This window comes from Phyllobates terribilis, unplaced genomic scaffold (assembly GCF_046119375.1).
Source record: "Phyllobates terribilis strain yellow unplaced genomic scaffold, ASM4611937v1 Scaffold_1__5_contigs__length_1240528914, whole genome shotgun sequence".
In the NCBI taxonomy this organism is placed as follows: Eukaryota; Metazoa; Chordata; class Amphibia; order Anura; family Dendrobatidae; genus Phyllobates; species Phyllobates terribilis.
In genome coordinates this window covers 264,188,059-264,203,488 of record NW_027362761.1, presented here as the reverse complement: position 1 = coordinate 264,203,488, position 15,430 = coordinate 264,188,059, and the positions used below count along the sequence as shown (strand labels likewise).

Sequence of the window (15,430 nt, the reverse complement as noted above, 5' to 3'; positions counted from 1 at the left end):
AGATTTGGGGTGAATTTCAGAAATAATTCAGGGTTTAAGAGGCAGGGGAAAAGAAAGAAGTGGAGAAAGTAGCAGATTTCTCTGATAGGATATATTAAAGTACCGTATTTTTCGGACCATAAGACGCACTTTTTTCCTCCAAAATTTTGGAGGAAAATGCGGGGGTGCGTCTTATGGTCCGAATGTTGGGGGTGGGGGGGGGGTGTATATTTGTGTGGTGTGGGGGGAGCAGTATCGGTGGAGGAGCGGGGAACAGGAGGCGCCCGCTGCAGCCTACACTGTCCCCGCTGCTAAAGAAAATGAATATTCACTGCTCCCCACGCCCCACTGAATATTCATGCTCCTTAATAGCGGTATACAGTGTAGCCGCGCTGTGGCTGCGGCTCCTGCCGGCTATCTCCTCTGCCCGCTGTTAAAGGGCATGAATATTCAACCTCTCTCCACGCCCATGGGCGTGGGGAGGGGGTGAATATTCATGCCCTTTAATGAGCGGGCACAGGAGATAGCCGGCCGCAGCGCGGCTCCGCTGTGTGCCGGCTATGAAGGAGAGTGAAGTCACTGCTCCCCGCGCACACAGTCCCGATGTGGGGAGCAGTGACTTCCGGCAGCTGATCTCTCTCATTGTGAGCTGCGCATGGCAGTGACGTCATGCGCGGCTCACATGGAGAGATCAGTGCGGGCAGACCGGACGCAGCGCTGGAGGAGAGAAGAAAGGTGAGTAGCAGTGTTTATTTTTTTTAATGTGCAGCCTGATGGGGATTAGGGGGACCATACATACTAGGATAAGGATGAGGGTGCCATGCATACCAGGACAGGGATTAGGGGTGCCATGCATACCAGGACAGGGATTAGGGGTGCCATGCATACCAGGACAGGGATTAGGAGTGCCATGCATACCAGGACAGGGATTAGGGTGCCATGCATACCAGGACAGGGATGATGGGTGCCATGCATACCAGGACAGGGATGAGGGGTGCCAAGCATACCAGGACAGGGATGAGGGGTGCCATGCATACCAGGACAGGGATGAGGGGTGCCATGCATACCAGGATGGAGGGATGCCAGGCATACCAGGATGGGGATGGGGACCACATATAAAAGAAAGGGGGGCGGCATATATACCAGGATGGGGGATATTGTCAGAATTGGGGGACATTACACCTATACCAGTGTCAGCAGAAGATCCCCTCCCCCTTAAAAGTGCATCATGACCACATTTTTTGCTTAAATTTTTATTTTTTTATTTTCCTCCTCTAAAACCTAGGTGCGTCTTATGATCCGGTGCGTCTTATAGTCCGAAAAATACGGTATCTTCTATTCAATTGTATTATTGATTTATGCAAAGTTTGTTGAAAAGACAGCATCGATTTAAACTTCCTGATCTCCAATGTTCAATTAAAGTTAGTTAGATGAGGACATGGCTGTAACCATTGGCGTCAGATCACTCTTCTTTAGATCCTTGAATATAGCATCCAGATCCATAAAGCACATTTTAATCTAAATCAAAAAGAAAGTGGTGAATGTTCACATGTCCCAAAATCAATGAAATGGTATTTTGAGAATTTCACAGGCATGTACAGTATATCACAAAAGTGAGTACACCCCTCACATTTTTCTAAATATTTTATTATATCTTTTCATGGGACAACACTGAAGATATGGCACTTTGATACAATGTAAAGTAGTCAATGTACAGCTTGTATAACAGTGTAAATCTGCTGTGCCCTCTAAATTACTCAACACAGTCTAAACTGCTGGCAACAAAAGTGAGTACACCCCTATCAGCCATTTTCCCTCCCCGGTGTCATGTGACTCATTAGTGTTACAAGGTCTCAGGTGTGAATGGGGAGCAGGTGTGTTACATTTGGTGTTATTGCTCTCACTCTCTCATACTGGTCACTGGAAGTTCATCATGGCACCTCATGGCAAAGAACTCTCTGAGGATCTGAAAAAAAAAGAATTGTTGCTCTACATAAAGATGGCCTAGGCTATAAGAAGATTACCAACACTCTGAAACTGAGCTGCAGCATGATGGCAAAGACCATACAGCGGTGTAACAAGACAGGATCCACTCAGAACTGTCCTCAGCATGGTCGACCAAAGAAGTTGAGCGCGCGTGTTCTATGTCATACCCAGAGGTTGTCTTTTCAAAATAGACGTATGAGTGCTGCTAGCGTTGCTGCAGAGGTTAAAGAGGTGGGGGGTCCGCCTGTCAGAGCTCAGACCATCCACCGCATCAAATTGGTCTGCATGGCTGTCGTCCAAGAAGGAAGCCTCTTCTAAAGATGATGCAAATGAAAGCCCACCAACACTTTGCTGAAGACAAGCAGGCTAAGGACTTGGATTACTGGAACCATGTCCTCTGGTGTGATGAAACTAAGATAAACTTATTTGGTTCAGATGGTGTCAAGCGTGTGTGGCGAAAACCAGGTGAGGAGCACAAAGACAAGTGTGTTTTACCTACAATCAAGCATGGTGGTGGGAGTATCATGGTTTGGGGCTGCCGTCTGTGGTGAGCTACAGTTCATTGATGGAACCATGAATGCCACCATGAACTGTGACTTATTGAAGCAGATAATAATCCCCTCCCATTGGAAACTGCGCCGCACGGCAGTATTCCAACATGATAATAACCCCAAACACACCTCCAAGAAACTGAGGATAAAGGTGCTAGACTGGCCAAGCATGTCTTCAGACCTAAACCCTATTGAGCATCTGTGTGGCATCCTCAAAAGGAAGGTGGAGGAGCGCAAGGTCTCTAACATCCACCAGCTCTGTGATGTCGTCATGGAAGAGGATTCCAGTGGCAACCTGTGAAGCTCTAGTGAACTCCCTGTCATGAGAGTTAAGGCAGTGTTTGACAATAATGGCCACACAAAATATTCACACTTTAGCCATTTTCACTTAGGGGTGTACGCAGTTTTGTTGCCAGCGGTTTAGACATTAATGACTGTGGGTTGAGTTATTTAGAGGGCACACCAAATTTACACTGTTATACAAGCTGTACACTGACTACTTTGCATTGTATCAAAGTGTCATATCTTAGTGTTGTCCCATGAAAAGATATAATATATTTACAAAAATATAAGGGGTGTACTCACTTTTGTGATATACTATAAATTTAACACCTAAATATGTACACCAATATTTACTATAGTTTTCTGACTATAAGATGCAATTTTTAGAAATAAAAAGAAAGTGTGTGCACCTGTCAGTCCGGAAGAGACCTCCTTTGTGATCAAAAGAAGTACCCCAATTATGTCCTCACAAGTCTCTCTCCCTATGCCCAACACTGATCTGTCAGGAGAGAAAGCTGAACATGAACTGCATAGACTTCCCCATGGTGCAGATTCTGAAAAGGTGTACCACGGACCAGGACAGGTCATCCTAATTAGTTTTAGGACCTTCCATGATGTCACAAGTAGTGTTGAGCGATACCTTCCGATATCGGATCGGATAGATACCCAAAAAATATCGGATATCGCCGATTCCGATACCGGAAACCAATGCAAGTCAATGGGACACAAATATCGGAATGAAAATAAACCCTTTCTTTCCTTGTAGGTTAATTCTACATGAAGTAAAACAACTAAGAATAATGTAGAATGTATTACATGAAAAGCCGGCAATTCATCAGCGGCATACACCGGTACCCGACAATTTAGAACAGAAAGAATAGAGCTTCACACATAGATTAGATAGATAGAAACACGTCAGTCACATATATATGAAGTACAGTGACAGTGTTGCTTACTGTACTTGTCATTTAGTGTTAAAGGATTTATTTAAAAAAATAATAGTGTTTTCATGCACCGTCTCTTTAAAAAAGCCGGCCGGCAATTCAGCATCGGTACCCGACAATTTAGAATAGAAAGATTAGAGCATCACACATAGATTAGATATATATGTGACTGACATGTTTCTATGTATCTAATCTATGTGTGATGCTCTATTCTTTCTGTTATAAATTGTCGGGTACCGCTGCTGAATTGCCGGCCGCTTTTTTTAAAGAGACGGTGCATGAAAACACTAATATTTTTTTTAATAAATCCTTTAACACTAAATGACAAGTACAGTAAGCTGAGCGCTGCCATCCAGCTTGTCATCCTTCAGAGACACTGCAGAGCGCAGGCATTATGGGAACTTCCGATTCCGGTATTCGATATTCTAAAAGTATCGGAACTCCGATACCGCGAATATCGGTCGATACCCGATATTTCAGTATCGGAATGCTCAACACTACTCACAAGCAGTAATATGCCTGCAAAGAGTTTAAAAATGTGGGAGATGCAATAAGATAACTTTACAACTGGTACTAAACTACTCATTGTAGCGCCGGCGTCCCTGCCCTCTGCTAGGCAGGGACGCTGTTCCCCTCACCTCTCTGCTCCGAGCCCGGCGTCCTCCTCCCGCTCTGCTGGCAGCGCGCGCTCCTTCCCGGCCACTGTGCTTAGGGCGCGCGCGCGCTCCCTCCCTCTTAAAGGGGCCGCGCGCGCCGTCCTAAGGAGTCCCCGGCCAATGGCCGGAGGACTTCACCATATATAAGGCACCTCCTCCAAAATGGAGGTGCCCGAGCAATGTTGTTGCACTGTTCTCTACTCTGCTTCAGCCCTCAGGTCCCGTTGCCAGTTACCTGCCAGATTCCTGCCAGCTTGCTGTCTTATTCCTGCCTGATATTCTGCTACCTGCCTGCTAGCCTGAGGTCCGACGGTCTGCCTTCCAACTCCTGTCAGTCTGTCTACGGACCAGCTTGCCCGCTCACCTGGGAACGCACATCTGCTGCCTGTCTGCTAGCCTACCTGGAGGCTCTGCCGTCACGTGCTGTGACCACCCGCCTGTCCAGAGACTCCTGCCCGCTCACCTGGGAGCGCTCATCTGCTGCCTGTCTGTTGGTCTTCCTGGAGGCTCCGCCGTCACATGCTGTGACCACCCGTTTATCCAGAGACTCTCGCCTGCTCACCTGGGAGCTCACGTCTACCATCAGCCGCCACAGGTCGTACCAACCCTTTACCCAGAGACTGCCCCGGTCTCTTGCCGTGACCTCCTGCCCGTTCATCCAGAGACTGCCCCGGTCACTTGCCGTGACCTCCTGCCCGTTCATCCAGAGACTGCCCCGGTCACTTGCCGTGACCTCCTGTCCGTTCATCCAGAGACTGTCCCGGTCACCTGCTGTGACTGCCTGCCTGGTCGCCACCCGCTCCCTTACAAGGACCGCCCCCTTGTATAGTAGCTCAGAGGTTCCGCCTCCCAGACCCGTTACACTCATGAATAAAACTGATGTAGGATGCCTGCAAAGGTGAGTGTGCGTGCACCGCAGTACACTGCGAGTCCTTGTCCATATGCAGCAGAGGTGTGTGTGCGCGTGCATGCGCTGCATTACCGTGTGAGTCCTTGTCTGTATACAGCAGAGGTGTATGTGTGGATACATTATGTACTGTTTGGGCATGTGCCTTGTGTTCGGTCTTGTATGTATGCGTGAGTAGCAAGGTTGCTAGTGTGCATTTTGTGGAGGCGGCAGGGTTGTGTGTATAATGCATATGTTGCATAGAAACACTACCACCTCCTCTCTATTCGACCTCACAGTATAAATATAGTGGTGCTTATTCCTCCACATATTGACATCACCAGGGAAGATGTATTTAGTATAAAACATGGTGTTCCTATTTTTTGATATCTATACAGATAGGGTGCATCTTATAGTAATAAATAAATAATATAACAGTATTATTTTAACGTAAGAGAATTATAATGGTAAAGTCTTTGTGCTATTACAGTGACCTCTTATGTCTCCGGAGCTCTATACTGTCAGCCATACTGCTCTTCCCAGGACGGGCAGCAGCTTCAGCCACTGGGCATACGACTACTAAGGTATCCTTTTTGGGATAAACGTCTAGCAGCTTTTAGTACGCTCGCATATTGCATTTCTACAGCAAAAATCTGTCCAGTACATCTGAATAGGGTTTGAGCGACATCACATGCTGCAGAAACAGATGTATAGAACAGATTTGTGCAGCAGACATTTTCTGAATTGTGTGACACCATTAAAGCATAGGTTCCATTATTCAGAGTATACCATTTTTTCAGTAGACTGACAATTTGAAATGCTAAGGATCTAGAAAGACTGAACCAATCATTTTATTGGGAGTTATGCATAAGTGTTAAAAGCTACAAGAGTATCTGTCATTCTGGATGATCTGGCATGTTTGTTCATTACACATAGTTCTCATTAAAATTAATGACTTCTATGTAATCCTGGATTCCTCGTGTGGTGATGCTGCAGGGCAACTGAGGACTTGTTTACAGGGGTTTCTCATGCGCTTCATTGGGGAGAACAGGAAACCATAGGTGTATGCTGCTGCCACCAGGAGGTTGACATTAAGAAATACTACTCCTCAACAGGCTACTCAGTTTATCTTCGTGTCACATACCATGCAAACACAGGTTTGGAGCTCCAGGCCTCTCTCTACTTGTGGTGTTTTTTATTTTTACTAATCTTTTTCTCTTCTCCCCTTTAGATTAGGGAAACCAATTGGAATGGGCTCTCTGTAATCCCAACAAAAGGAGGAGAACATAGTCTGTAACTGTGCAGGCTATATCCTTTCCTGTCTGGATGGCAGGACCCTTTACTGACAGTCAGCGTTCAGATACTGGTCCGGATGGTCCTTGTCTCTTCAGGAAAGGCGAGTATAGCCCATTCCTCACATCCTAGTACGTTGGCTCCCTTGACCCGCGTACCTTGCTCCCATGGCAGCCCTTCAGTACTTTACTCTGGGCAGGGACTTTAACTTCGTCCTCAGTTTCCGTTGCGGCCTATCGGCTCTCACGGCCACACCCCTGCCTCCCCAGCCAATCAGGCTTGCACGTGGGCTCACTTCCCACTCTAAGGACTGCACCCACCCCTTTCTTTCTCCCCTGGGTGTCAACACCTTTTTTGTGCACGCTAGTTGCTCGGTACAAGTAGCTTCTGGCACAGTATCTTCCCTCTGCTTCAGGTTCTTTAGCCACCGCTTGCACTCGCCTGGCTCCCCAGCATCCTTCAGCTCATGAGCCCTCTTCCCCTCTGCATGGTCAGTTATTTTGTCCCATTCTATGTCTGAACTGTTCTAGGTGCTGCAGACTTAGGTCGCTGTTGTGGAGTGCCTGGCTAGGTCAACTACTGCACCTAGTACTCTGAGTGAGTCAGGCCCACCAATTACTCGACGCAAACATGACAGATTGAGGCAGCGATCCAAGACACCTAAAGTGAGTTCATCTTCTTGGCCTCCATCCTTCTCCCTCCCGTCACTCACCATCTCGCTTTCCCTCTCCGGAGGCTCAGTCACTACAGGAATCGTACCACAATTCCGACTCGGATCTGGATTCCAATCAGGATCTTAAGCTGGGGGACATGCTCAATAGTCTCAATGTTGTGGTGAACCCGTTCCTGAATGTAAAGAAAGCGGACCCCTGTCCCTCTGTAGAGACAGTGTCCTTCAGAAGAGGCAGGGGTACCACCAAATGTTTTTCTGATCACACTGAGTTCAGCGAGGTGCTAGACAAAAAGTGGGCGCATACTGAAAGTTTTTTCCACAAAAACGTATGTTTATATCCTTTTCCAGCGGATCTTGTGGCGACCTGGGCCTCGGTCCCCTCGGTGGTATTCTGGTCTTTCGTTTATCAAAGTCCACAACTCTCCCACTCTCGGAAGGGGTGTCTGGAGACCAAATCAGACCAGTCAGGTAAGCCTTCTAGAACCAGAGGAAACAAGTTTTCTTCACTATGACAGGGTTCTCCATTCCTCGAGAACGTTCTTCGGGTGGGCGACTGACTTTTTTTCCAGGACGTGTGGCTTTCTGCAGTCGACAATGCTTACATCAGAGAAATTGTCTCCTCCAGATACAAGATAGAATTCACAGATCTTCTGCACTATCGTTTTCTTCTATCCAGTCATTCGTGGACTCCCGTCTTGACTTCTTTTTCCAGGCCCGTTCCTCCCTCCTCTGATCAGTTCAGTTCCTGTCAAAGAACTTTTCAAAAGGTTTTATTCAACACTTTTCATCGTGTCCAAGAAGGATGGTTCAGTCCGGCTCATTATGGATTTGAAAAGGTTGAACAAGCGGGTCCCACAACGCTGCTTCAGAATGGAGTCTCCTCGTTCTGTCATTACCCTCCATGGAACCTGGGGAATTCCTATGCTCAGTGGATATCTAAACTGTCCATCTCTACATTCCCATCTCCCCAACTCACCAGAATTTCCTTCGTTTAGCAGTTCATCAGTCTCACTTCAACTTGTGGCTCTCCCCTTCAAGCTGGCCACAGCTCTTAGGGTGTTTATAAAGATCATGGCCCTCTTTCATGTCAGTGGGATTGTGGTTATCCTCTACCTAGATGACATTCTCATCAAGGTTCTCTTTTATTCAAGTGAATCTCAAAAGTCTGCAGATCACCCTGGACACCCTTTCTCGCTTTAGATGGATTGACAACTAATTAAAGTCCTCTCTGATTCCTGCTCAAGGTCACATCATACTGGGGATAATCTTCAACACGGTCCAAGTGGAAGTTTTTCTTCTAGATGACAATATATCTGCTTTTCAAACCGGCAGCCATTCCCTCAGGCATACCTTTTTTTATCTTTAAGTGTAATATTTAGTTTCAGCCTTCTGGTGTCAGCAGCATCTACCCATGGTTTTCTGTGTCCCCAATGAAGGCTACAAGAAAGGGATTTTATGGTAGGTTCCCAAAATCCTCTTTTCCTCAATAACATAGTTTGTAAAGACAAGCAACTTTGCAGTTTACCTCTTCTCTCTAGAACTGAGGGATTTTTAATTCTAACGTTTACTACACATTGACAAGCTTTCCAGCCACTTGTGCAGTCCAACAGTTGTGGACGGTTTCCTAGGCAAAAAGCACAACAGTTGCAAGCTGCTCTGATCACTAAATATGTTCTGCTCTCCTACAAAGCTGCAGAATCAAAGTTGCCGCTGCTAACAGCATCTAAGAGTGCATAGTTTGGACTATTGGGTCACCATGCCATTGGTCCAAATTCTCAATCATCAGGAGCTAAGCGGCCACCTGGCATGCAGAAAGCCGTATGGCAGACGAGCAGTGTGCTCCTGAAGCTCTACAGTCATGGCCAAAAGTATTGAGAATGAGACAAATAGTAATTTTTCCAAAGTTTACTGCTTCATTTTTTGTAATGGCAATTTGCATATACTCCTGAATGTCAAAGAGTGATCAGCTTAACAGCAATTACTGTACTTGCAAAGTCAATATTTGCCCAGAAAATTAACTTTAACCCCCAAAACACATTTCAACATCATTGCAGTCTAGCCTTAAAAGGAGCAGCTAACATCGTTTTAGTGATTGATCCATTAACACAGGTGTGGGTGTTGATGAGGACAGGGCTGGCGATCAATCAGTCATGATTAAGTAAGAATGACATCACTGGACACTTTAAAAGGAGGCTGGTTCTTGGTATCACTGTTTCTCTTCAGTTAACCATGGTTATCTCTAAAGAAACACGTGCAGCCATCATTGCACTGCACAAAAATGGCCTAACAGGGAAGAGTATCGCAGCTACAAAGATTGCACCTCAGTCAACAATCTATCGCATCATCAAGAACTTCAAGGAGAGAGCTTCCATTGTTGTCAAAAAGGCTCCAGGGCGCCCAAGAAAGACCAGCAAGCGCCAGGACCGTATCTTAAAACTGTTTCAGTTGCGGGATCGGACTACCAGCAGTGCCGAGCTTGCTCAGGAATGGCAGCAGGCTGGTGTGAGTGCTTCTGCACGCACTGTGAAGCGGAGACTCTTTGAGCAAGGGCTGGTTTCAAGGAGGGCAGCAAAGAAGCCACTTCTCTCCAGAAAAAACATCAGGGACCAACTGATATTCTGCAAAAAGTACAGGGAGTGGACTGCTGAGGACTGGGGCAAAGTCATTTTCTCTGATGAATCCCCTTTTCGATTGTTTGGGACATCTGGAAAACAGCTTATTCGGAGAAGAAGAGGTGAGCGCTACCACCAGTCTTGTCTCATGCCAACTGTAAAGCATCCTGAAACCATTCATGTGTGGGGTTGCTTCTCAGCCAAGGGAATCTGCTCACTCACAGTCTTGCCTAAAAACACAGCCATGAATAAAGAATGGTACCAGAATGTCCTCCAAGAGCAACTTCTCCCAACCGTCCAAGAGCAGTTTGGCGCCCAACAATGCCTTTTCCAGCATGATGGAGCACCTTGCCATAAAGCAAAGGTGATAACTAAATGGCTCATGGAACAAAACAGAGATTTTGGGTCCATGGCCTGGAAACTCCCCAGATCTTAATCCCATTGAGAACTTGTGGTCAATCATCAAGAGACGGGTGGACAAACAAAAACCAACAAATTCTGGCAAAATGCAAGCATTGGTTATGCAAGAATGGACTGCTATCAGTCAGGATTTGGTCCAAAAGTTGATTGAGAGCATGCCAGGGAGAATTACAGAGGTCTTGAAGAAGGGGCAACACTGCAAATATTGACTTGCTGCATTAACTCATTCTAACTGTCAATATAACCTATTGGTACTCATAATATGATTGCAATTATATTTCTGTATGTGATATAAACATCAGACAAACACTAATAAAAACCAGAGGCCAGCAGATCATGTGAAAATATAATTTTGGTGTCATTCTCAAAACTTTTGGCCATGACTGTACATCGTGAGTAAAATAACCCATTATATCCCCGCAGATTACAGTTTATTGCTAGGGGTCCTAGCAGCAGATGTTACAAAACTGCCAAACTAGACGCCCTGGTCAAAAAGTAGACACTACCTTTTAACCTATGGCATGGTATGCTCTGACCTGTAATGGGCAGGATAAAACTGTGGGTTCAGACAAACTGGTGTAACTGTGAATACAAATAAGAATCCATTTATTCATTACATATGCATTTTTCATAGTCACCTTCTCAAGCTGCAATTCTGTGTCCTCTAAAGATATGTCTGACTTGATATGCATCTGTTTTGTGATGGTCTGAAAAAGATTTAGAGTTGCCATCCTGACGCGACCCAAACGTAGCGTGTTCTCTGCTGCTGTGTTCTGGATTTGTGCCCAACTCGACTCCTGCAAAGGTTTTTTTCTGTTACTTCTGTTTTATTATATGTATATTTATTTAACAAAATATAAAAATGTACATCAGAATAACAGCATCAGTATAATATGGGCGACACAACTATAGACGAAATCCCCGGCGTCTCGCAAATCCTGGTAATGCAGCATGCAACCAAAATAATAACCTCCCCCGAGATTACTTACTAATCCGGCGGCAGTGCATACCCTCCTTTTTCCCTACAGCACTACATTTTTGTAATAGAGGAATCACGTGTCAATGTTATCAATTTCTACACAAAAACTTGCAGCTGCCCTATATATTATCTGTTTTTGTAGGAAAAAAATGTCAGCTGTCTGACTGTAATAACAAACCTAAGGAGTTATTCTTCCTCTAATAAAGGCAGGGGTGGGCAATTCATTTTCACGAGGGGCCACATGAGGGACCGTGACTGTTGTGGAGGGCCGATCCAATAGAAATTAATTCCGCTCAGTATTAATATTAACATATTAATTATTTATATTAATATTAATTATTTATATTAATATTAATTGTATCACTTAATATTGAGCAGACTGAAGTATGCTAATATCCCCTATGTACCGTATGAGCCCGCACACAGTCCCTCATATATAGTAAGAGCTCACATAACGCCACCTATACAGTATTAGCCCCCACATAGCCTCCTATACACAGTATAAGCCGCCACATAGCCTCCTATATACAGTATGACCCGCCACATAGCCTCCTATATACAGTTTGAGCCTCCACATAGCCTGCTACATTCAGTATGAGCCCCCAAATAGCCTGCTACATTCAGTATGAGCCCCCAAATAGCCTCCTACATTCAGTATGAGCCCCCGCATAGCCTCCTACATTCAGTGTGAGCCCCAGCATAGCCTCCTACATTCAGTGTGAGCCCCCGCATAGCCTCCTACATTCAGTGTGAGCCCCCGCATAGCCTCCTACATTCAGTGTGAGCCCCCGCATAGCCTCCTACATTCAGTGTGAGCCCCCCGCATAGCCTCCTACATTCAGTGTGAGCCCCCGCATAGCCTCCTACATTCAGTGTGAGCCCCCGCATAGCCTCCTACATTCAGTGTGAGCCCCCGCATAGTCTCCTACATTCAGTGTGAGCCCCCGCATAGCCTCCTACATTCAGTGTGAGCCCTCGCATAGCCTCCTACATTCAGTATGAGCCCCACATTGCCTACTACATTCAGTATGAGCCCCCACATTGCCTTCTACATTCAGTATGAGCCCCCACATAGCCTCCTATATACAGCGTGATGCCCCACATAGACTCCTATATGCAATGTGAGCCCCACATAGACTCTTATATGCAGTGGGAGACCCCACATAGCCTCCTATATACAGTATTAGCCCCCCACATGGCCTCAATATATACAGTGGGAGCCCCACATACACTCCATATATACAGTGTGAGAATGCAGATATTGATTACAGCGGGTGGTGGTGGCGGATGGACAGCGGGCAGGGGAGGGCATGGTGCGGTCCGTGGGCCACTGTTTCAGCCCTTCAGCTTTCTCGGTTGTAGTTTGCCCAGGTCTGCTCTAATGTATTGCTGAAGGAATTTTGCACTATACTTAACTGTTCTCCTTTTCAGAAACCTGGGCCATTAAATGTCATCCATAGCCAACACATTTTCAACATCTCTACTTGCTGTCAATGAATGGAAAACCCTCGATGAGCATGCAATGCTATCACAATTATTACAAGAGAGCTCTAATGAGGTTTCTAGTCTATGGACATTTTCGTCTGCAGACAGCAAGCAGAAATCTTAAAACAAGGAAGAACTTAATCACAAAGTATAGTATATTACAAAACTTCATTAACTTTTTATTGGCCAGTGTCTAAGCTTCCTTTAAGGTAATGGTGGATTCACACATGGCAGGTTTGTTGCAGAAATTGGTGCACAATTCCCTAGATCTATTCTATTTATCTATATACTGGGAGTCTGTAAGCCCAAACTGAACTATGAACTAAGCACATATCCTTGTCGGGAATATGGCCCCTATAGAGTTCTAATTGCTGCCTCCATATTGCAGAAACTGAAGTTTAATCAAATGTGATAATTAGTGGGCTCTGTGCAGCCTTGGTTTGGCCAAGAGGCTCAGTGCACCGTTCTGCCCACTGATTTTGAATGACCCCACTTCCCTCACTAATGACTGATAGCACTGGCTCTGCAAATAGTGCTTACTCCAGGCAAGTCAGGGCTGTCAATAATCAGTCAAAGAGGCGGAGACATGTAAAACTAGTGGGCGGAACGATGCACTGAGTCTCCTGACAGCAACAAGGGTACACGGAGCCCCATAATCAGCATATTTTATAAAACTTCAGTTTTCTGCAGAACGAAGGCAGTGCTTAGAACGGTAAAGGGGCAATTTTTATAAGGGCTATATCCAGTCTAAGGCAAGTGGTCCGTTTAGGATGACTTACTTTAATACATAATAAAGCAGATTTTAAAACTAAACACATGTGCAACAAGCATAAGAAAAACAGAAATAACAAGCAGGGCTGTGGAGTCTGAGTCGGAGCCCATTTTGGTGGAGTCGGTATAAAATGGACCAACTCCGTCTCCTAAAATATACAATAAATTGGGTACAGTAGTTCAATGCAGTTTGTGGGGAATATTTTTTCATAAGCATTTGGGAAAGAAATGAAATGTCCTATAAATGTCTGTCCTATTCCTGATCTAAGGGTCTAGACTTTTAGCTGAGATGAATCTGTGCTACAGTACATTTATCACTTAAACATGAGCCATGTACAAGGGAGTTGGAGTCGTGGAGTCGGTGTCATGGAAATTGAGGAGTCGGAGGTTTGGCTTACCGACTCCACAGCCCTGATAATAAGGACATGCATATGGATGAAAAACTTGTTCAAAATTAAAGTTAAAATGTACAATTTTACATTAAGCCATGAGAATAAGGTCATGTAAGTGAGGCTTTATCACAAGTCAGTATTTTGCAACAGTATTTGTAAGTCGGGAGTGGAACCTACAGAGAGAGAAAACTAGAAGATTCACAACTACTTGGTATTTTGGAGCCACTCCTGTTTTTAGCTTACAAATAGTGATCGTAGGTGTGCAAGTGTTATCAACAGGGAGAGGGATATAAGCAGCTGTCAAACTCCCCTAAATAGTTATTTTCATGTTCTTTAATGGTTTCAATTGCTTGTTAAAACAAGCAACTTTACAATTATCTTGTTACTAAAAATCTTCTCCGTACTCAAAAAATGGAGATATTTTCTTACCGCTTGCTGCCTTGGATAACAGTCAACACTGCCGTCAAGCGGAGGTAGTCAAACATGTGCAGCACTTACAAGCTCCATTCTATAAAGCTTATAATCATTGCAGTGAAGTTGGCCGGATTGCTGGAGCACTCGTTTAGCACCCAGCCAGCTAATGTGCTCCCCTGAAGCTGCAGAGGCAAAAACTGCCTCACATAGCAGATTAGAGAGTGCACCGTTTGGGTCAGCAGCACTGATACTGCTGGTCTGAACTGTCAATCAAGCTGGAATACAGTGCCCAGCAGGAAGGCAGGGGAGCGGTGTGCTCCTGCACATGAAGATAAGACAACACCTTTAAGAACAAAACAGTGGGGGCACCATCATACTTATTTGAGGCCGGCATGTCCTGACAAAATTATCAGATTCAGCCGACCTTTATTTAATATGTATGGCCACCTTAAGGCCATGTGCCCACATAGCGTTTTTGCGGCATTTTTACGGGCGCGAACACGCTTGTAAAACAGTCTGCCATGCAAAGCAATGTGAATTCGGTTGTGCTGTGCACATGATGTGCTAATTAGCGCGCCGAATTCGCATTGAGTTGCAAAACGCAGCATGATCATTTCTACCGCAATTACGCTGCAGATTCGTCATTGAGGAACATTGAAACGCAGAAAACCCGCAGATATATGTGTATATGTGGATTTGCTGAGTTTCAATTAAATTCAATGGCCGAGAATTTGCAGCGTAACCGCGGTGCGTGTGGTACCCAGGATGAAGAGGAGACTACAACTCTGCTCCCGGCGGCGTCCTCTCACCTCGGCGTCCTGCGGTGTACTTGCAGGACCTGCGGTGACGTCATTTAGTCAGCTGATGGTCACGCGACCGCTGACGTCAACGGTCAGGTGATGGTCACGTGACCATCAGCTGACTAAATGACGTCACCGCAGGTCCTGCCAGTACACCGCGGGACGCCGAGGAGAGAGGATGCCGCCGGGAGGAGACCGGAGAGGTAAGTATACAGGTTTTTTTTTATTTTTAACCTTTTAATTTATTTATTTATTTATTTATTTTTTATACTATAGATCCAGCATTTAAAGCATCTAAGTTGGTCAC

The 15,430-nt window shown here is 45.4% G+C and overlaps 1 protein-coding gene across 1 annotated transcript in view; it reads right to left on the bottom strand.

Moving 5' to 3' along the window:
• Positions 1-1,236: 1,236 nt before the first annotated feature.
• The window catches only part of CFAP73 (cilia and flagella associated protein 73), a 48,983-nt gene continuing 34,789 nt past the window's right edge, over positions 1,237-15,430 (bottom strand). Inside the window, exons 6-7 of the mRNA XM_073653863.1 lie at positions 10,921-11,079; positions 1,237-1,497 (exon numbers count right to left, since the gene is read on the bottom strand). Of these exons, the coding sequence (XP_073509964.1) occupies positions 1,402-1,497; positions 10,921-11,079 (255 nt within the window). The 3' untranslated portion in view covers positions 1,237-1,401. The remainder of the gene's footprint in view (positions 1,498-10,920; positions 11,080-15,430) is intronic.